Source organism: Carassius gibelio, chromosome B1 (genome assembly GCF_023724105.1).
Source record: "Carassius gibelio isolate Cgi1373 ecotype wild population from Czech Republic chromosome B1, carGib1.2-hapl.c, whole genome shotgun sequence".
In the NCBI taxonomy this organism is placed as follows: domain Eukaryota; kingdom Metazoa; phylum Chordata; class Actinopteri; order Cypriniformes; family Cyprinidae; genus Carassius; species Carassius gibelio.
Genome location: NC_068396.1, coordinates 32,647,899 through 32,673,424, shown reverse-complemented (window position 1 = coordinate 32,673,424; position 25,526 = coordinate 32,647,899). Strand labels below are relative to the sequence as shown.

Sequence of the window (25,526 nt, the reverse complement as noted above, 5' to 3'; positions counted from 1 at the left end):
TTTTTTTTGCTTTACCATTATGGTGTATGGAGAGTAGATTGATGTGGACTTTTTAAGCAGTTTAACATAAAGCAGCAACATAAAATGTGAAAAAAGGGTATGATACTATAGACACACACACACAGACACCCCCACACCCACACACACACACACACACTATATGGTTAAGGGCAAACAAAAACACACACAGAATAACAGTAGTTATTTTAGTAATTGAATCACACTTATCAGGAATTCTATGATGCAGATAAAGATGAAGATTTTATTGAAGTGAAAGTGATTTGATTTTACAGTAAAAGTGAATGTGAAAATAATATTCTACTAAGGCACAAAATAATTAGCTATTCTATCATATTAATTTAACAAAACTGTGATTTCCTTCATTTTCGTCAGATAATGTGTAAATATTTTTATTAGACTAGACTTATGTTTTAAATTAGTTCACAGATTATACAATCATCACAAATTAAATTAAAAATAACTTCAGAACAAATATGACTATAAAGACACAAGAGAGACACAAAAATCAACTAAAGTGAATTACTGATATTCTATTTAATATTGCTCCGATATATATTTGATGCTACATTATTGATCCAATGGAGCACTTGTGTTAATCTAACGGATTTCTGATGATGAGTTCATAGATTTTTGATTAAGTACGTCATATCATCTATCATGTGAAGGTCAGAAGCCACACACAGGCCAGGACGAGCCACAGGCCTGGACCGAGACGAAGAGCTGATGCAGATCCTGAAACACACACACACACACACACACACACATCATTAGTGCTCAGCTGATCACACACAGGTGTGATGATGAATCTCAGTGGATCACAGAGAGTGGGTGTGGCTTTACCCTGTGCAGTGACAGTCGCTGCAGCTGATTGGCCAGGAGCCGCTGACTGCGTGCCGCTGCCGGTGATGCTGCTGCTGTTAGCGCTGCTGTTGTTAGCGGTGCTGTTGTTAGCGGTGCTGCTGTTAGCGGTGCTGCTGTTAGCGGTGCTGCTGCTGTTGTTGTTTTGGACGGTGATGGGTGCGGATGTGCTCAGGTCGGCTCGGCCTCCACGCAGACCCAGGTTCAGCATGTCTAACTGAGACTGCGGCTGTGAGGAGATCCATGCCTGAACCACAGAGTCATTCTCAAACACCTTCAGATCGGCCACGGTTGAACCCATGAGCGCACGCACATCAGACACACTCAGACCCTGAAACACACACGGCATACAGTCACACTCACATCCACACTGAGAGGAACGCGTGTGTGTGTGTGTGAGAGAGAGAGTGTGTGTTACCGTCACCACAGGTACACTGAGGCTTCTGAAGGTGCTGATGTCCATAGTGATGTTAGAAGAGGCCAAAGCCCTCACGTCCTCAACCGGAGCACCACCTACACACACACACACACACACACACACACACGCGCTTTATTAAGAAACAGCGATGCACATGTAAAAACATGCAAACTTCAATAGATCCTTTGGTTAGGTTTCATGTAATAGTACAAAGGATGATATCCATTCTTGTTTTCTGTCTAAAACAGAATCTCATCATGTCTCAAATGCGAACTATGAAGCACGTCTGGCTGCTTTCTGCATGATCTTTATGCTGTTTTAAGGTTGAATTAAAATCAACTATTGCAATATTATTTTAAAAACTGAAATGTATGGTTCAGATTGCCCAGTTCATAAAGGGCTATGAGTTTTTCCTGAAATGGCTCACCACTGGAGCCTACTGGAATGGTTTGGTACTGCACGGAATTAAAGGTTTACTTAAAGCTCATGTTAAAGATATCAGTCTCAAATTTTGAAATCATCTTTAGTTTTGTAGATTTAAATTTCTAGCAGCTTTAGGTTTTATCTTGTAAAATAAATGTAAAATGTAGTGCAGTATATGTAAAGTCTTGCATTTTTAAAAGTAAAGTCTTTAGTCTGTGCTCCAAATAAGGTAAGATTTAGGACAGTTTAAGCTGGAAATATGTGTGTGTGTGCGCGTGCGTGCATGCGTGTGTGTGTGTGTGTGTGTGTGTTTGAGTGTGTGTGTGTGTGTGAGTGTGTGCGTGTGTGTGTGTGTGTGTGTGTGTGTGTGTGTGTGTGAGTGTGAGTGTGTGTGTGTGTGTGTGTGAGTGTGTGCGTGTGTGTGTGAGTGTGAGTGTGTGTGTGTGTGTCTTACCGAGGTAAGGGCTGATGAGGTGGAAGTAAATCGGGCTGTTGCTGCGCTGAGCTCTGAACGAGGAGTTGGCAGTGCTGTACAGAACTGATTTCTGCTCAAAGGAGCACGAGGACAGATCCAGAACTTCTGCATTGCTGCACACGAGCAGAGAGAGATATGAATGATTGATTGAATTAATGGAGCTGGTAAACGAGTGTGTAAGCGAGGGTCTGAGTGTGTGTAGTACCTCAGGTCTCTCGCTGTAATGCTCTGAAGTGTTGAGATGTTCAGTGCACAGATGTTCGAGCCGATGATGTTCAGCTCATTAGTGCCTAAAGTGTGACCGGGCACACTCAGATACCTGAGGATCACCTCCTTACTCTACAACACACACACGCACACACGCGCACACACGCACACACAGAGTACATACATGCTGAGTAATATTCATTAACTCCATGTCCTTACTATATAGTTAGGGTTAGGATTATGGTTTGTCTTATGGTTACTTGAATGTAATTATGAATGATTTATTGTTATTACAATAGTAGGTACATGTAACAAGGACCAGCTAAAATGGCCAAACCCAGGTATGAGCAGACAACCAGCTTAGTTTTTAGCATTTTTTCTCAGCAGGGAATTCAAGTACTGTAGTTAAGGTAGTTTTAGTCACAGAAATCCACACACCTTGTCTTTGTCCCATCCTCCGTTGTGTGAGTCCATCAGTGCGGTCAGCGCGTCGATGCTGGTGATGCTCCAGGTCCTGATCTCGTCCACCGTGGCTTGTCGTGAGACAGATGCGAGCAGCTGCAGTGTGCTGTCAGAGAGTCCCGCCGGATACACCTGGAAGACAACGTCCAAGGCTCAGTGCTTGGACCACTTCTCTTCTCCATCTACATTACATCATTAGGATCTGTCATTCAGAAGCATGGCTTTTCTTATCACTGCTACACTGATGACACCCAACTTTACTTCTCATTCCAGCCTGATGACCCGACGGTAGCTGCTCACATTGCAGGTTTGCCTTATACAACATTAGGAAGATTAGACCCTTCCTGTCAGAGCAAGCCACCCAACTTCTTGTCCAAGCTCTTGTTCTCTCCAGACTGGACTATTGTAATGCTCTCCTGGCTCTTCCTGCATGTACTGTCAAGCCTCTGAAACTGATCCAGAATGCAGCAGTGAGGGTTGTCTTCAATGAGCCAAAAAAGCCCATGTCTTCACCTCTCTTCATCAGTTTGCACTTATTGCCAATAGCTGCTCATGTCAAATTCAAGGCACTGGTGTTTGCCTACACACCACCTAAGTGAAAAACGCCTCAGGGTTCATCCCAAAGAGGCATAAAATCTCTCTCACTGTCCCTTTCCTGGACTGTTCCCAGCTGCTGGAACGACTTCCCTAGTCTTTAGCCATATATGTATGTATATAAATATAAATATAATATAAAAAATCTTTGCTATGTGCACAGAGCTAGACTAACTGAATCACAGCACTTGTATATTGCTGCTCTGTTGTTGGTCTGTTTGCTTCTACTTTGTAAGTGGTTTTGTGTAAAAGCATCTGCCAAACGACTAAATGTAAATGTAATCTGCGTTCATCAGCGTCACACAGCGACCGGCCGAGTCCCTCTGGATCACAGCTCACTCACCTGCTTCAGCTTGCTCAGAATGATTCTCTGGAAGTCGTTGTCGTCCACTTTCTCAGAGACGGCGGCCAGGTTATCTCTGAGGACCCTGGCGCTCAGACAGGCGTCGAACTGGGCCACGGTGTATCCGAACGGGAACGAGGCGTCTGCGATGGTGGCTTCTGTGATGTTTCCCGCGGTGCAGTCTGACCGAAACAAGCAACAACAGTCACACAATCCTGTGAGAGCTATGAAACACTCCTCTTTATATCACAGAGGCTCACCATCATATGTCAACTATTATTCCCAGTTTAAGCATCCTGCTTATTCTTCTTCTACTTCTTCCTCTGATTGGCTTTCGGACACAATAATCAACAGCAGATTCATGCCTCTATGTATTCCTATGATTGTCTGAACTCCATATGCCTTCCAAGGTATTATCCACACTGATTTACTTAAATAATTTTGGTTTTGAATGTAAAATGCCAATTAAATACCAAAACTGGTGGCGTAGATGGCAGGCAGTAAATCCAGCTGTATGTTCTCAAGATTTGATGCATTAAAACCAAACCTGAAACCTGTCATCATCTCTGTGCTCTTAAAGTATTCACCAAATTTCAAGTCTTTTGATCACATACTGGTCAAACGTTATTAAACATATCCATCTCTGGTCATCTACATCATTGCTGCTTGCAGATTATATTATTTAAATATAATGTATTATCAATTTAATTACACAGAATATATCTTAAGGATAAATTATATGACTTGCGATATATTATCATCTTTTATAATTCATTGCGTGTGTGTGTTTTACCTGCAGAGCGCCTGATTCTGCTTCGAGCGTCTAACTCAGCGTTGCAGTTCTTAAAGAGATTCTTTAGTTTCGGCTTCTCTGTGTTTCTGGTCCTCAGGAATGGCATGAACACCTTCATGTAGCTCCTCTTCAGAGGCTGTCACACACACACACACACAACACATAAATAAAGCATGAGTTGACACAGCTGGAACGCCTGAGAGAGGGAGCGAGTCTGTACCGTGCTGAAGCGGCTCCAGAAGTCGTCAGTGAAGTACAGCGGCAGGGTGTCGAGGTTCTCCAGCGTCTGCTGATCCCAAGCAGAAGAGTTCCTGAAATACAGCAGAGTGCTTTACACTAAACAGACAGCCTTAAACGCATTATTTCACAAACATGTTATATAATACATTGCAATAAACCCTTTTCTGAAGTTTGTTTTATATCACGTGTGCAGTTCAGTGCAATAATTCTGATGATCAAGCAACTGTAAACAAAGAGCTCTTTGCATGATTTTTCTCACCCATAGACAGTCTCTCCCGAGAGCAGCAGTGATTGCACAGCGCTGATCTGAGTGTCGGACAGATCGTGACACTTCTTCAGGCTTTCAATGATGGCTGGGTCAGAGTTCTGGATGTAGACGGCGTCGAGAGTGCAGGTCAGGTTACCCAGAACCTCCACGTGATCCTTGCTCAGCCTTTGATCCGAAATACCCTACAACAACATTCACACGTTAACAAGAGTCAGCAAAGTGTGTGTGAGTGTGTGTGTGTGTGAGCTGCTCACCAGACAGCTCTGTGCGTTGTTGAACAGAGTCTTCTGTTTGTCAAGGACACTGGAAAGAACGGAGAAATCTGCCGTGCCCACAGCGCTGAAATATGAGCGGCAGTTCGCCTCCTCCACCTTCTCATAGCTGAGCGACAAACATCAACAAATTACCACGAGCGAACGGAATCACAGATGACAACAAAATCAAACAAACACTCTGAAAGAGAGAAGTTAGGTATCAAGAATAAAGCAAAATAGTCAAACACCCATAAATGAAATAAAAGGCCACTCATTCAAGAAGAGGAATTTTAGTATCTTGTCACTTTTTATTGTAATGTGTGTACTTCAGTTATGATCATTTCTAACTCTCGTCACTCGTGGTGGAGTCTGTCGTCCAAGAGCACGACACGCTCAAGTAAATATGACAGATATTGCACTGCTAAGCGTGTGTTTTATCTGAATGATGGGAGTATGTGAAGAAGTGAAACGGCTCTTCTGCTCAGCTGAGATTTGGCATGATAGCAATCTCGTCTGTTTTCTATCTTGGATAATTCAACTTTGCAAGGTACTCACTTGTAGTAAAGCAGGATGTCTGAAGGTAAATCTGCGAAGCTTGGCGAAGGCTCATCTTTCATATAGTTGTACATGCACATCAGCTTGAAAACAACAATTACAGAGTTTAATGGTAAACCAGACAGATGCAGATGTAAGTCCTGAGTGAGGTGCAGTAAGTAAGGTGTGTACCTGACTCTCCTTCAGCTGGACCTTCTGCCGTCCTGGCCGTCGTCTGCAGGCTTTGACCAGCTGCTTGACCTTGGGCTCGGCCAGCGTCCGGACAGACGTGCAGGTGAAGCCCTGCAGCAGCTCCTCAGACAGCCTGCAGAGGGAGACAAACACACTGATGCAACACCTGCTGTGTGTGTGTGTGTGTGTGTGTGAGAGAGCAGAAGTGTGAAGAGTCACTTACTCCTCAGTGTCCTCACTGACACTCGCCACGGAGCCGAACAGCATCACGGCCTGCCACACCACAGAGGTATAAACACACAAACACATCAAGATCATTGAAACACTAACTCAACTCTTTAATTCCTCTTGAAATATTGGGATCACTTCTTATTCAGGATGTGCACGCAAAGTTTCTACACTTCTGGAAAGACTAAAAAGGTTTCTATGCAATTTGTCAAAATTAAATCATTTCTCACGTATATTTTTATTATTCAGTCTCTGACAATTTCAAATAAGGGTTTTTAAAGACACTTAACTGTAGGCTCCAATTAGCAAACTTAGTTAATGCTTTAACTAACGATAAGCAATCCATTTGTTACACTATTTATTCATTTTTGTTGAAGTTAGGTAATAACAATAAACATGTTCATTGGAAGTTCACGTAATAGAGTAACTCTTCATAACAAGGACACTATTATCAAGCTGCTTAGTAGTTGTTCCTCTAACTTGCTACCACTAAAATTAACAGATGGTTTTACATGGTTTTTCCTCTTCAATCATCATTACAACCGTGTTAATAAACACAGCAGAAGAGGAGAAATGTCAGCACCTGCTCCTGTGTCCATTGCTTCTGGTTGATCAGTGTGATGTTCACAGACTCCTGAGGGATCAACAAGACACGCGGGATCAAGCCAGCCAACACGTCCGGAACGTTCTCGATGACTTTAGTTTCATCTATAGACACGATCTGAGGAGGAAACGGATGAGAGGATCTGAGAGAAGGTTCAGATATCACATATAGAGCTGACCATTACTTGGCTAGACACATGCCTTCGTGACATAAACCAGCTGCAGGATTTCTGGTGCTGAGAGGATGTTGCTGAGGAATGTGGGATTTTGGGATATGGCCAGGAGCTCTGAAGGTTCAATGCTGGAGATGGTTTCTGCTGGAACGCCTTTGACGAGCGTCCCGAGAGACAGCAGCGAGGAGCCGGTGTTCAACTGAAAAACACCCCGAAGTTCACTGGTTTAATTACTCAAAATATTGTAAAAAAATAAGACAATATGTCTATGTCAGTTAACAGTTTTGATATAGTGCTGTTCAGCTCCAACTCTCAGAAATGCAGCTGGAAGAGTTATTTAGACTCACTGGAAAGTCAGACTTGATGAGAGTCTGTATGACGGCGTTAGCTTGGCCCTGATTCCAGCCGTCGACGGCGCTGAGGGTCGAGAGCGCGCCCTTGATGACATCAGAGGAGGCGGAGCTTATCTGAGCCTCCGTCAGGCCCACGCTCTGACTGCCGAGCAGCTGGATGGTGGAGGAGGAAAGCGAAGGGAGATTGGCTGCGAGAGCAGAGGTGATCTGAAACCAAGACGAAGCAGGTCAAATGAGACTGACTGACTGACTGACTGACTGACCAATTGACTGATTGATTACCTCAGGGCTCTCGGTTCCATTACAGAACACGTTGATCCGCTGGATGAGCACCAAACTGTCTGCGCCTCCTAAAAGCTCTAACGCAAATGAAGGGACTGCACACAGGAACTGACCTGGCAGCCTGTAACACAAACACACGTGCAGCTGTAGGCTAGATTCAGGCTTTACAGATGCTCTGATCAGTTGTGATTTGACCAGACCAGCTGCGCACCTGATGGGGTTGAAGGACGGGTTCTGATTGTACAGCTGTGTCACATAGTAGATAGCTACGCTGGACTGGATGGTTACGGTGCCATTGAGCAGCTGAAGGTTCTCCGGGTTCTCCAAGAACACACCAATCTATAGAAACACAAGACGTGCTCAAGTCAAGTCACATTTAGTACTATACTGCTTTATACATTACAGGTTTTGTTGAAGCACAATCAAAGTAAAAAACAGGAAAACAACAGAATCAGTGATGCACAATCTTCAAATATGAGGCAAATTCAATTTCAGTGCTAAAGCAGAAGACAATATCAGCATTAAACAGTTCTCATCCAAGAGTGTTGGGACATGAAATAATCAAGCACAAAGTGAAAGTGGCATGGATCCCAAACTCCACCAGGGGACAGACGTAGTGCGCTTGATACCTGGTCAGACGACACGAAGGAGTTGAGGTCAGACAGGTTGACGAATCTGATGAAGATGCCAATGTAGCTCACAAGCCAATCTGTGGAGTTCAGCTGAGGATCGGAGGTGTTATAGCAGCGCGGTGAGCCACCTGTGCACACACACACACACACACACACACACACACACACACACACAGCTGAACGAGTCTGGATAGATAAACAAATGAATGAATGATTCAATGACAAACACATTTTTAACAATCACTTGTCGCCACCCACTGGCATTACAATGTAATCAACACAATCTTTATAAGAAGCGTCAAGTTACTCTTCAGAAGGTGATTTACTGTTTATAGACATCAGTATTTCTATTCAAACTATAAAAACGTTTATCCATGATTATTTGAATGTTTCCAATACAGAAATACTGCATGTCTGAAAAGACTGTTTGTGAAGCGGTTTCAGATCCATCCATGAGATCTGCTCTCTCTGGGTCAGGAGATATTAATGTTCCGGGTGACTTTACTTGTCCAATGAAATATAAATACAAAGTGCATATTCTTACCATTTGAGAGATACACCTTCACTGAGCTGTACACATCCTCTGGGGTGAAGTCAGTTCTGGAGAAGTTGTAGTTGTTTCCGAGAACTGAAACACTACACACACACACACACACACACAGACGGCTGGTTAGTATAATGTGAGTCCTCTATGTGGAGGTGTTTAGTGATGTGTGAGCGCTCACAGTTTCCTGTAGGCTAAACAGCTGGCGCTGCGGAGCTGTGTGGGACTGATGAGCTGCCAGCTGAGCAGAGGCAGGTATCGCACGAGTCGATGTTCGAACCACTGATCCACCTCGGACTGGACGTCCAGCTTCAGAGCTCCAGGCCAGACGCAGGACAACACCTGCCGGGCCAAACCCACAGATCCCAGCGGCTCCTGCGGGACACAGGGAGATGGACCGCTTAACACAGAGAATCTCAACTGCAGAGACCTCCTTCAAAACAATATTAATACACCATGTTTGTGCTCAAAGCAAGTAGTGCACTGAGGGTACTCATCAGGCAGCTACCTTTACACGGCACGTGTGCACTTAGCCACTGCGCTCCAGTCTCTTCCACCGTCACGCACATAATACAATGTTTAAACTTTTACTAAATCTGCCTCGATACCTTGTTAAGTGCAGTGTACGATGGATTTCACATGTTCAGATTTAATGTTACGTAGAGTTACTTAAACCTACCGTCTCCAGATAGCGTGCGGTCTGGTTGTACTGGCCGAGCAGATGGCAGAGTCCCGAGCCGTCTCCGAGCGTCTGAGGTGCGTTCAGGAACTGGCTCAGCTCGGCTGTAGAGATGGAGCTCAGCAGCTGCAGGAGGAAACACACAGATCAGAGCGACTGCGATGGAACGAGGTCCAGCATTAGAGGAGCGCTGATGTACCTCAGGCCTCCTGTCCGCAGGGATCAGAGACTGGAAGGTGTTGAGGTCTGGAAATCCAAACTGGAGGAAGAAAGACTTGAGGAAGAGGTAGAAACTGCCCCGGACATAACAGCGAAGAGGAGCGTCTGCAATTAATCAGCAATCAAACAAACCAATCATTTTATATAAAAACAATATTGAAAAACTCAGCTTTTACCTAAGTTGTACTGTTCTTGAAAACAAAAAGCAAAAAAGCAAAAATTTGACCCCAAATACAATTCTCTAATAATGTTTACTTGTTTGCCAAGAGTGAACACACTACATACTGAATCTAACGCATTATGGCAGCACTTTACAATAAGACTCCATTTGTTAATATTAGTTAAATACATTAGTCAACATGAACTTACAATGAAAAATACATTTATAACATTAATTAATTGTAGTTTTTTAATTTCAACATTTACTTCTACATTATCAGAATCATGTCATTTAAAACAATATGTACTTGTACATTATTAAAATCATTTTATCTGTTAATATCATTTAATGAGCCTGAGCTGACATGAACTAACAACAGCGAAGAGTTTTATTAAACGTAACAAATGTATTGCTCATGCATTAACCAGCATTAATTACTGGAATCTTATTAACTAATGGAAACATTATTTATTCATGTACTAGAAAATGAAAGTACATTTATATTTATGCATTTGGCAGATGCTTTCCAAATGCATGTGATCGGTTCATCTTTTATTATTAAGTCATTAACAATTTTTTTTTATTTAATTGTATTTAAGAAAAATGAATGCTGTGAAATTAGCAAAAACGAAGATTTCCGATGTGTGTGACCTGTGAGTAGCTGTTGGATGTTGTTATAGATCTGACGTTGTGTGTTTCCATCCAGAGACGTCCTTTGAGAGTCCAGCACATTGACGCTGCAATACAAACACACACACACACACACACACACACACACACACACACACAGTGTTTATTGTCCATGTTTACCGCTGCCATGCGATGCACTAAAAATGGCTATAAATTGACTTTGACTTTAATGAACACTTACGCCTCCTGTTGGACGCTGCAGCCACGAGCCCTTATGATGTCAAAATACACCGAAGCATCTGCTGAGCTCAAAGTGGACAGCAGTGGCCTGAGTCGAACCGTGAGCCAGACTGACAGCTCAGCATCACTGACCGAAGGAGACGACAGATCTCCTCGCACAAACACTGTCTGCAGGAAGGCTCGCTTCACCTCTGCAGGGTAGCCCAGCTCATTCACCTGCACGGAAGACCAAGACAAGATTGAGGCAGGAGGATGATAACAAATGATGAGGATATTCACAGCTGCAGAGAACAAATCCACAACGTACTTGGATGTTTGGAGAAAGAACATCGAAAAACTCTGAAAGCGTTTGCGTTTGAAGCTCATTCATCACTGTGTGAACATCCGCTGGTCCACTGAGCCGGGACGGGTCGGAGCAAAGCCCAGCCAGCTGAGACACGGTCAGAAGCTCTGCCACCTCGACCTGACCGAGAGACAGAGAAAACAACTGAGAGAGAGAACGGATCAAATGAAGGAGTTACTGCAGAAGAAATAATCACACAGCAATTACAGCTAAATTCATCTTTCAGAATCCAACTACTAATCAATGTCATCAAAACTATCCATCCAAGTTTTTTTCTTCATGTTTTATATATAATTATTTAGTTATGTTTTTTTTTTTTCTAAATTTAATTCATTACTCAGCATTTTTTAAATATATTTGTTATATTCCTATTTTAATACATAATTAATAAAAACATTATTAATAAAAAAATATATGTAAACCAAATATACAAAATTATTATCTAATAATTTAAAGTGTTAATTAAACATCATAATGCACTTGTTATATGCTCGCATGAGTAACTGTAAGCCCAGTTATATTACATTAGAATATTTATCTTTTCATTGTTATGCCTTTATTAATTAAATTCATTAAAAATTGCAATGCATTTTAACTTTGGTTACAATTATTTATGAAAACATAATCCATTATAATGACATTATGAATTCCTTTATAATGCTTTATACTTAAAACTTTAAATAAAATGTTATATTGCATAGTGATTCTTCTTGTCATTACTTGTTTTAGCAATAACTCTTTTGAAATGTTGTACTGTATGTATCAGATATGCAGTCGTGCCAATAAAGTGTTCATTTGAAAGTGTAGTAAAAGTGTGTGTCTGAATGTGTGAGAGAGTTATAACCACACACAATCTGCCGTCTGTCTTCTTACCCCATTAAAGTCTCTCTTCAAACTGGTAAAGTCAGTAAATTTGGCGATGAAGCGGAACCGTCCAAAGTTTTTCAGAAGCCAATCAGAGTCACTGTTAGTATTCAGCAGACAAGAATCTCCTGAAAGGATCAGAAATGCGATATTTGAACACTTGTTTATCCCAATAGACACACACACACACACACGTTACCTTGGCTGGGCTGATGGGAGAGATAGTCTCGTGTGAAACTGTAGACGTACTCTGTCTGAATCGGTGTGAGACTGCTGAAAACGTTATCACAGCCTTTCACACTACAAACACAGGAATAAATCAATGACTGGATGAACTACAAACATTTGTCAAACACAAAGGTCCACAGACATTGCTGTTTAGAAACTACATCTCTGTATAACCCAGAACAGACATGTATCAAATAAACACACACACACACAAAAAATATTAGTAATCATCTGGAGACTTGATTATCTTTTAGGAACTAGTCAATTTAATCCTATTTACTACAGACATTTCAGTTGATCATTTCTCTTGCAAAGGCACCAGTCAATCAGAACAGTGGCTGTTTACTTTGAAATCAGGGAGCTCCAAAATAAAGTGTTTCAAGCACAAGCATTGACAAAGTGGAAAATGTCTTTTTATAATGAGATCAGAACATTAAAGTTAATTAATTAGTTAATAAGTAGCATTTAATAACCTGGGTTTCTTTCATTCATTCCAGAGTTTATCGTGGACACTAGTCCGTGTGCTGGAAAGGTTAAAATTCACTCTGATGACATCGTGTCCAAACAAACCTCACTATTTACACCTGTGTATTGTATGAGTTTTCAAGGTGCAAATGCACACTGTAATGATTCTCACAAAGTGAATGCCCTACAAATGATTGACTGACCCTGGCCATCTCATTGATGGCTGAACTACACAAAGACAAACCTTGGTTCAAAATAGTTGCTCAACATAGCCTTAAAATCAGTGCAAACAAAAATTAGATGCAGACTTTTGTGAATGAAAGGTGTCTGCCATAGAAAAGCAGCCATTGCTCACATTTCTCTGTAAGAATCGCAGCTGATGGTCCTGGGGATGACAGAAAGGCTATCTGGACCAATCCCAGGGAGGAAAACGTGCAGGTACGTCTGGAACCATAAAGCAAACGTCTGCGGATCGAAGGTTTCAAATCTGTTCGCCAGGTCCATCAATGTCATGTTCAAAATTATGCTGCTCACAGCAGTGCTGATGCTTGACACGTTTCTCTGAAAACAAACAGCACACAGCACTGAAATGTCACATATACTCTTGAAAAGATGGAAATATGGAATATGGAAAAGACAAAACTTGTGATGTTCCAGGAAATCCCTTATATGGACAAATATATTCAGTCCACATCACCTTAGCTGTACAGACATTTTGAATGGGGAAATATGAAGACAATAAACAATGCAACGTTTATCTGTGTTCTTCAAGCCATCTTAGGTATTTTCATTAGAATAAAGTATATTTATAATGTAAAGATAATCATCATAGCCTTGGTGAATGTAGAGAATACTACAAAATAATACATTTATTTTGAATATCTGAAACACCATTTATTTGGTGAAAAGAATAAATTGAAAAAACTAGCGATGTCGCGATATACCGGCATTGATGATAACTTTGATATTCAAAGCAACAATTATCGATATTGTGTTATTTTATTGTGTGACGAGGTACCAGTCTTAGTGATAACTGCAATGTTTAAACTGAACAGTTCTCTTAATATAACACCACATGTTAATACTCCAGTGCCAGTACCTGGTTGAGCTCCCAGGTGACATTAGTTAAAATATATCCTTATCCTAGCCCACCACCTCCCCAGCACCACCTGCCTAGATCTGCTACAGGGGGATCTTCCTGTCTTTCTAGCAGCAGCAGCATGTTTCCTTTTATTTTATATGTGCATTTAGCCAAAGCAAGCCTACTTGCTTTGCAGCAGCAGCAGCAGTGTAGCAGATCTAATCTGCCAAAACCAAACACCTACTTTTCTAATTTTATGAATAAAGCTCCCATTAGCATCCCATTAATATTTATTCATCATACTGTTGAACTTGACAAAATTTTCTCCATCATTTTTAATAGAAGCTTCAAAGAAGGTGGGGAAAGCCATAGTCTCGTGCCCTGCATTTATCAGTATTCTTATGTTTGTTGGGTGAAAAAGAAAAACTCAAACAAATAATGTTTTGACTGATATCCCCCCCCCCCACCCCCAAGGTTACTACAGATATCACAATGGCCTTATGGTCACAATAACCATGATATGTAAAGTCTAATATCATTACAGCCCTAAAACAAACGACAAAACATCAAAATCAGCACAAAAACATTCCCACCTGTGAAGATATGCGGATCAATTTCTTAAAAAAATCATCCAACTGGTTCTGGTCTGGAGAGTTTACAACAGATCCAAACAATTCTCTAACAGCAGACTCGTCATCCACCAGATCAGGTGTCAAGATTCGCTCCACCTTCTGTTCACCAGTTAGAGAGCCAAACACGGCTTCCTGCGTAGTAAGAAAATGCACTGTTACTTCTGTTAGAGAATGAAACATCCACTCTAAATTCAAGATCACAACTGCACATAGAATTTTTGGATGCAAGAATAATTTGAATTCTGATTTACCCTAGAGATGTTGAATTCTGCCAAGTCAGAATAAGGCACATAGGTGAAAAACTGACCAAGGTTCAGAACCAGCCAGTCAGTGTCATTTTGGACACCCTGTTTGCAGGCTACAGAATTTTTGAAAAAAAAAAAAACTGCATTGTTGAAATTTGCATCGTTTAAGTTATTGTGAAAACAATAATGCTAAGTGTTGACATACATTTACACGGATCCATTTAGCAGGCACAGTTATTTAAAACAAAATTCAAATGTGAATGATGCAAGGAGACATACCAAGCTGACTGATCTGGTGAAGAGACTGTCTGAGGTAAACTACTAGATTTGTAGCAAGTTCCTCTCTTCTTTCGACAGGTACTTGTAAATAAGCCACATTCAGTCCTCTGACACTGTAAAAAAACATGAGTTATTAACATCCTGATTCTCTTGATACCTCTTTAATAAATAACTACCATATAACACATAATTTAACAATTATAAGATAGCAGATTATCTTTATATAAAAATGAGGAAAAATTTGAAAAAAGCAAACAAACTGAAATACAATTTGTGAAATAACCACTCAAAAAAAAAAAAAAAAAAAATATCTGAATGAGAAGAAAGCAATAAGCAGAACATTTAAACTATCAAAATTACTCATAGGCCTGAGTAGATAACCAACTAAAAAAGGTTACTATTGTACTGAAGGAGCTAGTTTTAAAACAAAGCATTTAAAAAAAAATTATATCTAGACTGACTCACATCACATGGTAGTTGGTGCAGTTGATGCCAGCTGTGACCTTAAGCAGCATTTCTGCGGTGAAACTGGGGAGGACAGGGATGAGCTTCTCGGTGAACCACACTTCCCAGTCATGAGCCACAAATTCCGGGAACTTCAGTTCAATGATCACGAATGTTCGGTTCATCATCACGTCTCTCACAGCGGGGGCGATATCGGGAATCTGCAGGGATAAAACACCGGGAGTGTTAATGGCACTGCGTGAAAGTAGCGTTCTTTGGGCTAGTCTTCGTGGCTTCCACGCGACCTCTGTCAGACACTTTGACTCATTGACTTGCCTCAGGAGATGCGGTTAGAGTCGTCAGAAACTCCTCCACGTTCTTGAAAGCATTGCCATTCTCCAGGCGGTCAAACACAGCGACGATCTGATTGGTGTTGTTCAACGCTCCGGAGCTCAGTGTCAGTTCAGCTACTTGGCTGGGGCTCAGCAGCGCCAACGATGCAAACTGAAGCACAACATGGACAGCAGATGGTATAGCACAGGCGTTTACTTCAAATCAAGATTGCATTCATAAAAAAAATGACGATTCACAAGGTCAATTGGAGCGAACCAAAGGTTACTCACGCTGGAGAAATTTTCATTCAGCCTTTGGAGATCCTCCAAGGTAGCGTAGACGGAGAAGTTGCCAAAGTTCTTCTCCAGCCAGTCAGCGCTGCTTGTAGTATTGGCAAGACAGGCAGGATCTGGATTGAACATTGGGGGAATTAGACAGAACACCACTGAACTGGCGAAACACCCATGACAAGCCGAGACGCTGAAGGATGCCTAAGGAACTACAGCATGACGGGTGGCAACTCAAGACATTGACAGGGCTTAAAGTACCTGGTAGGTCATCTCTCGAGAGGAAGGGATTGACAAATTCAGTGAAGACGACCCGTTGTTGCCCCACCTCCATGAGGGACGCTTGACGACTGAGAGCCTGCACCCTATTTCGGGAGAGATCGTCGGCCATTACGGATTGCACAACTCCACTCCCCTGACTACCGGGATTTACAGAGCACTGAAGATACTTACACAACTTGGTAGGTGTCGCAACTGAAGTTCTTGGAGCTAAGGCAGGACAGGAAGTCCCTGGAGACCGCTGGCAAGAATGGTCTCAGCCTTCCCTGGAACCAGTCGCTAATGAAGCTGACATCTGTCAGTTGAGCGGCGCTGAAGTTGTTGACTTTCACCTCTCCGATGGCATCGAGAATACTGGACTCAGCCTGATGGCCACTGAGGTTCTGTGAAAGCAAAGGGACATATCTCAATGTAGAGCCCAGAGACAGCACTTCATCTCCTGTTCCAGCAAGCCGGGGTGTCACTCACATTGTTGGAGTACGCTGACAGAGCAACCTCCAGAACTCCCGCGACTTTCTGGAAAAAAAGCTTCCACGTCTCTGCGCTGCTGTTCATGCTGCTCGGCACTTTGCAAGTCAGCAGCGTGACGAGAGCATCAGAGGACAGGGATGATGCGTCCTTTAAAAGAGTGGACAGATTCGTGCAGTCAGAGAACCAGGACTCTTTGCAAATACAGGCATTCAGGTGCACCGTTCATGGAAGACTTACCGATGAGCAGGCATAATTAGAGATGGTGAAGTTGCACAGCTGATCCGAGGAAGGAGGCTGGCTCCCGGGTCGACCACTGCAAGGGACAAAACCATGTTATCCATTGTCACCACTTTAAAGCCTATCTCTGTTCTCAGCAGGCACCAAACCGATACTCACCTGTTGACACCACTACACAGCTTCACCTCTGCAAAGCAAACAAACATAAAAAAACAAAAGATGAGGTCTAGAATTTACTAGCCATCTCATGATTTTATCACAAACTGATGAAAATCTATCAATCGCAAACTAGCATCCTGTGATCTGACTCACCATCCACTATTGTCTCTTTGCACTGGTGAGAAGGAAGACAAGGCAAGAAAATATAAGAAAACCATCACGTACAGCTTCTAATGGGCTTGAACTGTACCCATAACCTATGTACGATAATGAAGTACTTACGAAACCCACAGGACGAGGAGGCGTGCAGCCTGAGGAGAAAACCAAGACAAACAAGATTTCTGTCAATGGGAGGGCACTTGCAAATTGCTTACATTCACTTGCATTTGGTAAGAACTCTTTTGGTTGACCAAAGAACAACACTACGATCTTTACGTATTTGAAGAGAGCTGGTCAGGCCATACCTTCTGGTGGTGACTGTCGAAGTTCGTCTATGCTTGACTTCAGCTCCGCTCCAACTGCAGATGGGAGAACCACCAAAGCGTTGTCCAGGCCTTTCAATCTGTGGAGACGTGCAAAAATGGAAAAGCTCAACATTTACGTCTACTCACTGAATAAAGACAAGAAACCAAGGGAGCCGGATTGTTTACATTGCATCGTAAGAGTCGCAGGTGAGGTTGGCGGGGATCACCACCAAAACTGAAGGACGGAAGCTGGCCAGCAGGACCACGAGATTAATTTGGAACCACAGCTCATAGTCACTGGTTTGGAAGAGAGGGAATTTGGGAGCCAGAGCCGTCAAAGTCAGGTTCAGTATTGCGTCCCGGACGTCCGCGTTTGTGATGTAGGCGATGTTTTCCTGAGAGGGGAGGGTGGGGGAAGAGACACATTCAGCACCACGATAGGACCCTCTAGAACAACCTGCTTGCTCGCAAGCAGCACATTCTGGGTCTAAGCCATTATAGATAAATTGCATTAAAAAGGGGGGATAAGTTGAAAAAAGACTCACCTCCTTGCTGACCTCCACGAACGTTTCAAAGAATTTCTCTAGCTGCTTCTCATCTGGGGCTCTCAGGATGCTGCTCAACACCTCCTTCACCACGGTCACATTTTCAAGAGCACCGGTGGACGGATCCAACAGGAGCTCTGCTTTCTGGTCAGGTGACAGGGATTCCAAAGCTGCCAGCTAAGGTGAACAAAACCCATACACAAAGCAAATAACGCATGACTGTTGGTGACTTGCGGTCTTTCCAAAGACATAAAAAAAAAGAAACAACCAAAAATCACTTCCATTCAAAGGTTACCTTAAAGCTGTGTGAAAGGAGAAACATAATAAAAATAGGTTATTTACCCCACTGATGTTCAGCTCCTTGAGGTCTGTGTAATTGGCCACCGTGGAGAATAGACCCAAGTTGATGTCAAGCCACTCAGCATCGTTTCCGATGTCCTTTCTGCAATCTGTTTTTCAAAATAGGGGTGGAAGAAGATCAGCCTGTGTCGGTGCGCTGCTATGAAGCAGACACACAAAAACCCTGACATGTCAGCATAAACAAAACCAGCAACACACGCCACCCGGCAACATAGAGGTGCCGGGAAAGCACGTCCTGGAAGGTCTACCTGGACTGTTGAATCGGACGGCACATTGCTTCAGGTGCTCCACCAGAACCCTGGTTATCTCCTGCCTCCTGGTGAATGTCATTTTGTAGAAAACATCTCCCATTCCCTCAACGCTGCAACAGAAAGTCACAGAAGGGTGTTAAGGTGGGCATGTCGATGAAGATCGACAAGGATCCTTTCTCCACATTCAGGCACTCACATCACATGGTAGTTGGTGCAGTTGATGCCAGCTGTGACCTTAAGCAGCATTTCTGCGGTGAAACTGGGGAGGACAGGGATGAGCTTCTCGGTGAACCACACTTCCCAGTCATGAGCCACAAATTCCGGGAACTTCAGTTCAATGATCACGAATGTTCGGTTCATCATCACGTCTCTCACAGCGGGGGCGATATCGGGAATCTGCAGGGATAAAACACCAGGAGTGTTAATGGCACTGCGTGAAAGTAGCGTTCTTTGGGCTAGTCTTCATGGCTTCCACGCGACCTCTGTCAGACACTTTGACTCATTGACTTGCCTCAGGAGATGCGGTTAGAGTCGTCAGAAACTCCTCCACATTCTTGAAAGCATTGCCATTCTCCAGGCGGTCAAACACAGCGACGATCTGATTGGTGTTGTTCAACGTTCCGGAGCTCAGTGTCAGTTCAGCTACTTGGCTGGGGCTCAGCAGCGCCAACGATGCAAACTGAAGCACAACATGGACAGCAGATGGTATAGCACAGGCGTTTACTTCAAATCAAGATTGCATTCATAAAAAAAATGAAGATTCACAAGGTCAACTGGAGCGAACCAAAGGTTACTCACGCTGGAGAAATTTTCATTCAGCCTTTGGAGATCCTCCAAGGTAGCGTAGACGGAGAAGTTGCCAAAGTTCTTCTCCAGCCAGTCAGCGCTGCTTGTAGTATTGGCAAGACAGGCAGGATCTGGATTGAACATTGGGGGAATTAGACAGAACACCACTGAACTGGCGAAACACCCATGACAAGCCGAGACGCTGAAGGATGCCTAAGGAACTACAGCATGACGGGTGGCAACTCAAGACATTGACAGGGCTTAAAGTACCTGGTAGGTCATCTCTCGAGAGGAAGGGATTGACAAATTCAGTGAAGACGACCCGTTGTTGCCCCACCTCCATGAGGGACGCTTGACGACTGAGAGCCTGCACCCTATTTCGGGAGAGATCGTCGGCCGTTAAGGATTGCACAACTCCACTCCCCTGACTACCACTTCGGGATTTACAGAGCACTGAAGATACTTACACAACTTGGTAGGTGTCGCAACTGAAGTTCTTGGAGCTAAGGCAGGACAGGAAGTCCCTGGAGACCGCTGGCAAGAATGGTCTCAGCCTTCCCTGGAACCAGTCGCTAATGAAGCTGACATCTGTCAGTTGAGCGGCGCTGAAGTTGTTGACTTTCACCTCTCCGATGGCATCGAGAATACTGGACTCAGCCTGATGGCCACTGAGGTTCTGTGAAAGCAAAGGGACATATCTCAATGTAGAGCCCAGAGACAGCACTTCATCTCCTGTTCCATCAAGCCGGGGTGTCACTCACATTGTTGGAGTACGCTGACAGAGCAACCTCCAGAACTCCCGCGACTTTCTGGAAAAAAAGCTTCCACGTCTCTGCGCTGCTGTTCATGCTGCTCGGCACTTTGCAAGTCAGCAGCGTGACGAGAGCATCAGAGGACAGGGATGATGCGTCCTTTAAAAGAGTGGACAGATTCGTGCAGTCAGAGAACCAGGACTCTTTGCAAATACAGGCATTCAGGTGCACCGTTCATGGAAGACTTACCGATGAGCAGGCATAATTAGGGATGGTGAAGTTGCACAGCTGATCCGAGGAAGGAGGCTGGCTCCCGGGTCGACCACTGCAAGGGACAAAACCATGTTATCCATTGTCACCACTTTAAAGCCTATCTCTGTTCTCAGCAGGCACCAAACCGATACTCACCTGTTGACACCACTACACAGCTTCACCTCTGCAAAGCAAACAAACATAAAAAAACAAAAGATGAGGTCTAGAATTTACTAGCCATCTCATGATTTTATCACAAACTGATGAAAATCTATCAATCGCAAACTAGCATCCTGTGATCTGACTCACCATCCACTATTGTCTCTTTGCACTGGTGAGAAGGAAGACAAGGCAAGAAAATATAAGAAAACCATCACGTACAGCTTCTAATGGGCTTGAACTGTACCCATAACCTATGTACGATAATGAAGTACTTACGAAACCCACAGGACGAGGAGGCTTGCAGCCTGAGGAGAAAACCAAGACAAACAAGATTTCTGTCAATGGGAGGCCACTTGCAAATTGCTTACATTCACTTGCATTTGGTAAGAACTCTTTTGGTTGACCAAAGAACAACACTGCGATCTTTACGTATTTGAAGAGAGCTGGTCAGGCCATACCTTCTGGTGGTGACTGTCGAAGTTCGTCTATGCTTGACTTCAGCTCCGCTCCAACTGCAGATGGGAGAACCACCAAAGCGTTGTCCAGGCCTTTCAATCTGTGGAGACGTGCAAAAATGGAAAAGCTCAACATTTACGTCTACTCACTGAATAAAGACAAGAAACCAAGGGAGCCGGATTGTTTACATTGCATCGTAAGAGTCGCAGGTGAGGTTGGCGGGGATCACCACCAAAACTGAAGGACGGAAGCTGGCCAGCAGGACCACGAGATTAATTTGGAACCACAGCTCATAGTCACTGGTTTGGAAGAGAGGGAATTTGGGAGCCAGAGCCGTCAAAGTCAGGTTCAGTATTGCGTCCCGGACGTCCGCGTTTGTGATGTAGGCGATGTTTTCCTGAGAGGGGAGGGTGGGGGAAGAGACACATTCAGCACCACGATAGGACCCTCTAGAACAACCTGCTTGCTCGCAAGCAGCACATTCTGGGTCTAAGCCATTATAGATAAATTGCATTAAAAAGGGGGGATAAGTTGAAAAAAGACTCACCTCCTTGCTGACCTCCACGAACGTTTCAAAGAATTTCTCTAGCTGCTTCTCATCTGGGGCTCTCAGGATGCTGCTCAACACCTCCTTCACCACGGTCACATTTTCAAGAGCACCGGTGGACGGATCCAACAGGAGCTCTGCTTTCTGGTCAGGTGACAGGGATTCCAAAGCTGCCAGCTAAGGTGAACAAAACCCATACACAAAGCAAATAACGCATGACTTTTGGTGACTTGCGGTCTTTCCAAAGACATAAAAAAAAAAGAAACAACCAAAAATCACTTCCATTCAAAGGTTACCTTAAAGCTGTGTGAAAGGAGAAACATAATAAAAATAGGTTATTTACCCCACTGATGTTCAGCTCCTTGAGGTCTGTGTAATTGGCCACCGTGGAGAATAGACCCAAGTTGATGTCAAGCCACTCAGCATCGTTTCCGATGTCCTTTCTGCAATCTGTTTTTCAAAATAGGGGTGGAAGAAGATCAGCCTGTGTCGGTGCGCTGCTATGAAGCAGACACACAAAAACCCTGACATGTCAGCATAAACAAAACCAGCAACGCACGCCACCCGGCAACATAGAGGTGCCGGGAAAGCACGTCCTGGAAGGTCTACCTGGACTGTTGAATCGGACGGCAAATTGCTTCAGGTGCTCCACCAGAACCCTGGTTATCTCCTGCCTCCTGGTGAATGTCATTTTGTAGAAAACATCTCCCATTCCCTCAACGCTGCAACAGAAAGTCACAGAAGGGTGTTAAGGTGGGCATGTCGATGAAGATCGACAAGGATCCTTTCTCCACATTCAGGCACTCACATCACATGGTAGTTGGTGCAGTTGATGCCAGCTGTGACCTTAAGCAGCATTTCTGCGGTGAAACTGGGGAGGACAGGGATGAGCTTCTCGGTGAACCACACTTCCCAGTCATGAGCCACAAATTCCGGGAACTTCAGTTCAATGATCACGAATGTTCGGTTCATCATCACGTCTCTCACAGCGGGGGCGATATCGGGAATCTGCAGGGATAAAACACCGGGAGTGTTAATGGCACTGCGTGAAAGTAGCGTTCTTTGGGCTAGTCTTCATGGCTTCCACGCGACCTCTGTCAGACACTTTGACTCATTGACTTGCCTCAGGAGATGCGGTTAGAGTCGTCAGAAACTCCTCCACGTTCTTGAAAGCATTGCCATTCTCCAGGCGGTCAAACACAGCGACGATCTGATTGGTGTTGTTCAACGCTCCGGAGCTCAGTGTCAGTTCAGCTACTTGGCTGGGGCTCAGCAGCGCCAACGATGCAAACTGAAGCACAACATGGACAGCAGATGGTATAGCACAGGCGTTTACTTCAAATCAAGATTGCATTCATAAAAAAAATGAAGATTCACAAGGTCAACTGGAGCGAACCAAAGGTTACTCACGCTGGAGAAATTTTCATTCAGCCTTTGGAGATCCTCCAAGGTAGCGTAGACGGAGAAGTTGCCAAAGTTCTTCTCCAGCCAGTCAGCGCTGCTTGTAGTATTGGCAAGACAGGCAGGATCTGGATTGAACATTGGGGGAATTAGACAGAACACCACTGAACTGGCGAAACACCCATGACAAGCCGAGACGCTGAAGGATGCCTAAGGAACTACAGCATGACGGGTGGCAACTCAAGACATTGACAGGGCTTAAAGTACCTGGTAGGTCATCTCTCGAGAGGAAGGGATTGACAAATTCAGTGAAGACGACCCGTTGTTGCCCCACCTCCATGAGGGACGCTTGACGACTGAGAGCCTGCACCCTATTTCGGGAGAGATCGTCGGCCGTTAAGGATTGCACAACTCCACTCCCCTGACTACCACTTCGGGATTTACAGAGCACTGAAGATACTTACACAACTTGGTAGGTGTCGCAACTGAAGTTCTTGGAGCTAAGGCAGGACAGGAAGTCCCTGGAGACCGCTGGCAAGAATGGTCTCAGCCTTCCCTGGAACCAGTCGCTAATGAAGCTGACATCTGTCAGTTGAGCGGCGCTGAAGTTGTTGACTTTCACCTCTCCGATGGCATCGAGAATACTGGACTCAGCCTGATGGCCACTGAGGTTCTGTGAAAGCAAAGGGACATATCTCAATGTAGAGCCCAGAGACAGCACTTCATCTCCTGTTCCAGCAAGCCGGGGTGTCACTCACATTGTTGGAGTACGCTGACAGAGCAACCTCCAGAACTCCCGCGACTTTCTGGAAAAAAAGCTTCCACGTCTCTGCGCTGCTGTTCATGCTGCTCGGCACTTTGCAAGTCAGCAGCGTGACGAGAGCATCAGAGGACAGGGATGATGCGTCCTTTAAAAGAGTGGACAGATTCGTGCAGTCAGAGAACCAGGACTCTTTGCAAATACAGGCATTCAGGTGCACCGTTCATGGAAGACTTACCGATGAGCAGGCATAATTAGAGATGGTGAAGTTGCACAGCTGATCCGAGGAAGGAGGCTGGCTCCCGGGTCGACCACTGCAAGGGACAAAACCATGTTATCCATTGTCACCACTTTAAAGCCTATCTCTGTTCTCAGCAGGCACCAAACCGATACTCACCTGTTGACACCACTACACAGCTTCACCTCTGCAAAGCAAACAAACATAAAAAAACAAAAGATGAGGTCTAGAATTTACTAGCCATCTCATGATTTTATCACAAACTGATGAAAATCTATCAATCGCAAACTAGCATCCTGTGATCTGACTCACCATCCACTATTGTCTCTTTGCACTGGTGAGAAGGAAGACAAGGCAAGAAAATATAAGAAAACCATCACGTACAGCTTCTAATGGGCTTGAACTGTACCCATAACCTATGTACGATAATGAAGTACTTACGAAACCCACAGGACGAGGAGGCGTGCAGCCTGAGGAGAAAACCAAGACAAACAAGATTTCTGTCAATGGGAGGCCACTTGCAAATTGCTTACATTCACTTGCATTTGGTAAGAACTCTTTTGGTTGACCAAAGAACAACACTGCGATCTTTACGTATTTGAAGAGAGCTGGTCAGGCCATACCTTCTGGTGGTGACTGTCGAAGTTCGTCTATGCTTGACTTCAGCTCCGCTCCAACTGCAGATGGGAGAACCACCAAAGCGTTGTCCAGGCCTTTCAATCTGTGGAGACGTGCAAAAATGGAAAAGCTCAACATTTACGTCTACTCACTGAATAAAGACAAGAAACCAAGGGAGCCGGATTGTTTACATTGCATCGTAAGAGTCGCAGGTGAGGTTGGCGGGGATCACCACCAAAACTGAAGGACGGAAGCTGGCCAGCAGGACCACGAGATTAATTTGGAACCACAGCTCATAGTCACTGGTTTGGAAGAGAGGGAATTTGGGAGCCAGAGCCGTCAAAGTCAGGTTCAGTATTGCGTCCCGGACGTCCGCGTTTGTGATGTAGGCGATGTTTTCCTGAGAGGGGAGGGTGGGGGAAGAGACACATTCAGCACCACGATAGGACCCTCTAGAACAACCTGCTTGCTCGCAAGCAGCACATTCTGGGTCTAAGCCATTATAGATAAATTGCATTAAAAAGGGGGGATAAGTTGAAAAAAGACTCACCTCCTTGCTGACCTCCACGAACGTTTCAAAGAATTTCTCTAGCTGCTTCTCATCTGGGGCTCTCAGGATGCTGCTCAACACCTCCTTCACCACGGTCACATTTTCAAGAGCACCGGTGGACGGATCCAACAGGAGCTCTGCTTTCTGGTCAGGTGACAGGGATTCCAAAGCTGCCAGCTAAGGTGAACAAAACCCATACACAAAGCAAATAA

The 25,526-nt window shown here is 44.1% G+C and overlaps 1 protein-coding gene across 1 annotated transcript; it reads right to left on the bottom strand.

Annotated features, from left to right (window-relative positions):
• Positions 1-242: 242 nt before the first annotated feature.
• Positions 243-15,641, bottom strand: LOC127949398 (uncharacterized). Its single transcript, XM_052546581.1, has 34 exons — positions 15,428-15,641; positions 14,963-15,075; positions 14,690-14,796; positions 14,400-14,570; positions 13,081-13,286; positions 12,232-12,332; positions 12,042-12,160; positions 11,133-11,288; positions 10,827-11,041; positions 10,607-10,692; positions 9,776-9,900; positions 9,577-9,702; positions 9,079-9,272; positions 8,898-8,989; positions 8,351-8,481; positions 7,933-8,060; positions 7,722-7,842; positions 7,434-7,646; positions 7,115-7,285; positions 6,894-7,031; positions 6,306-6,355; positions 6,083-6,215; positions 5,912-5,994; positions 5,357-5,483; positions 5,094-5,284; positions 4,815-4,905; positions 4,595-4,730; positions 3,802-3,983; positions 2,841-2,996; positions 2,401-2,534; positions 2,175-2,308; positions 1,298-1,392; positions 862-1,210; positions 243-753 (listed from the first exon to the last, which is right to left on the bottom strand). Exons 1-34 carry the CDS (start codon positions 15,592-15,594, stop codon positions 677-679), a joined length of 4,818 nt encoding a protein of 1,605 aa, XP_052402541.1. The 5' UTR covers positions 15,595-15,641; the 3' UTR covers positions 243-676.
• Positions 15,642-25,526: the final 9,885 nt, after the last annotated feature.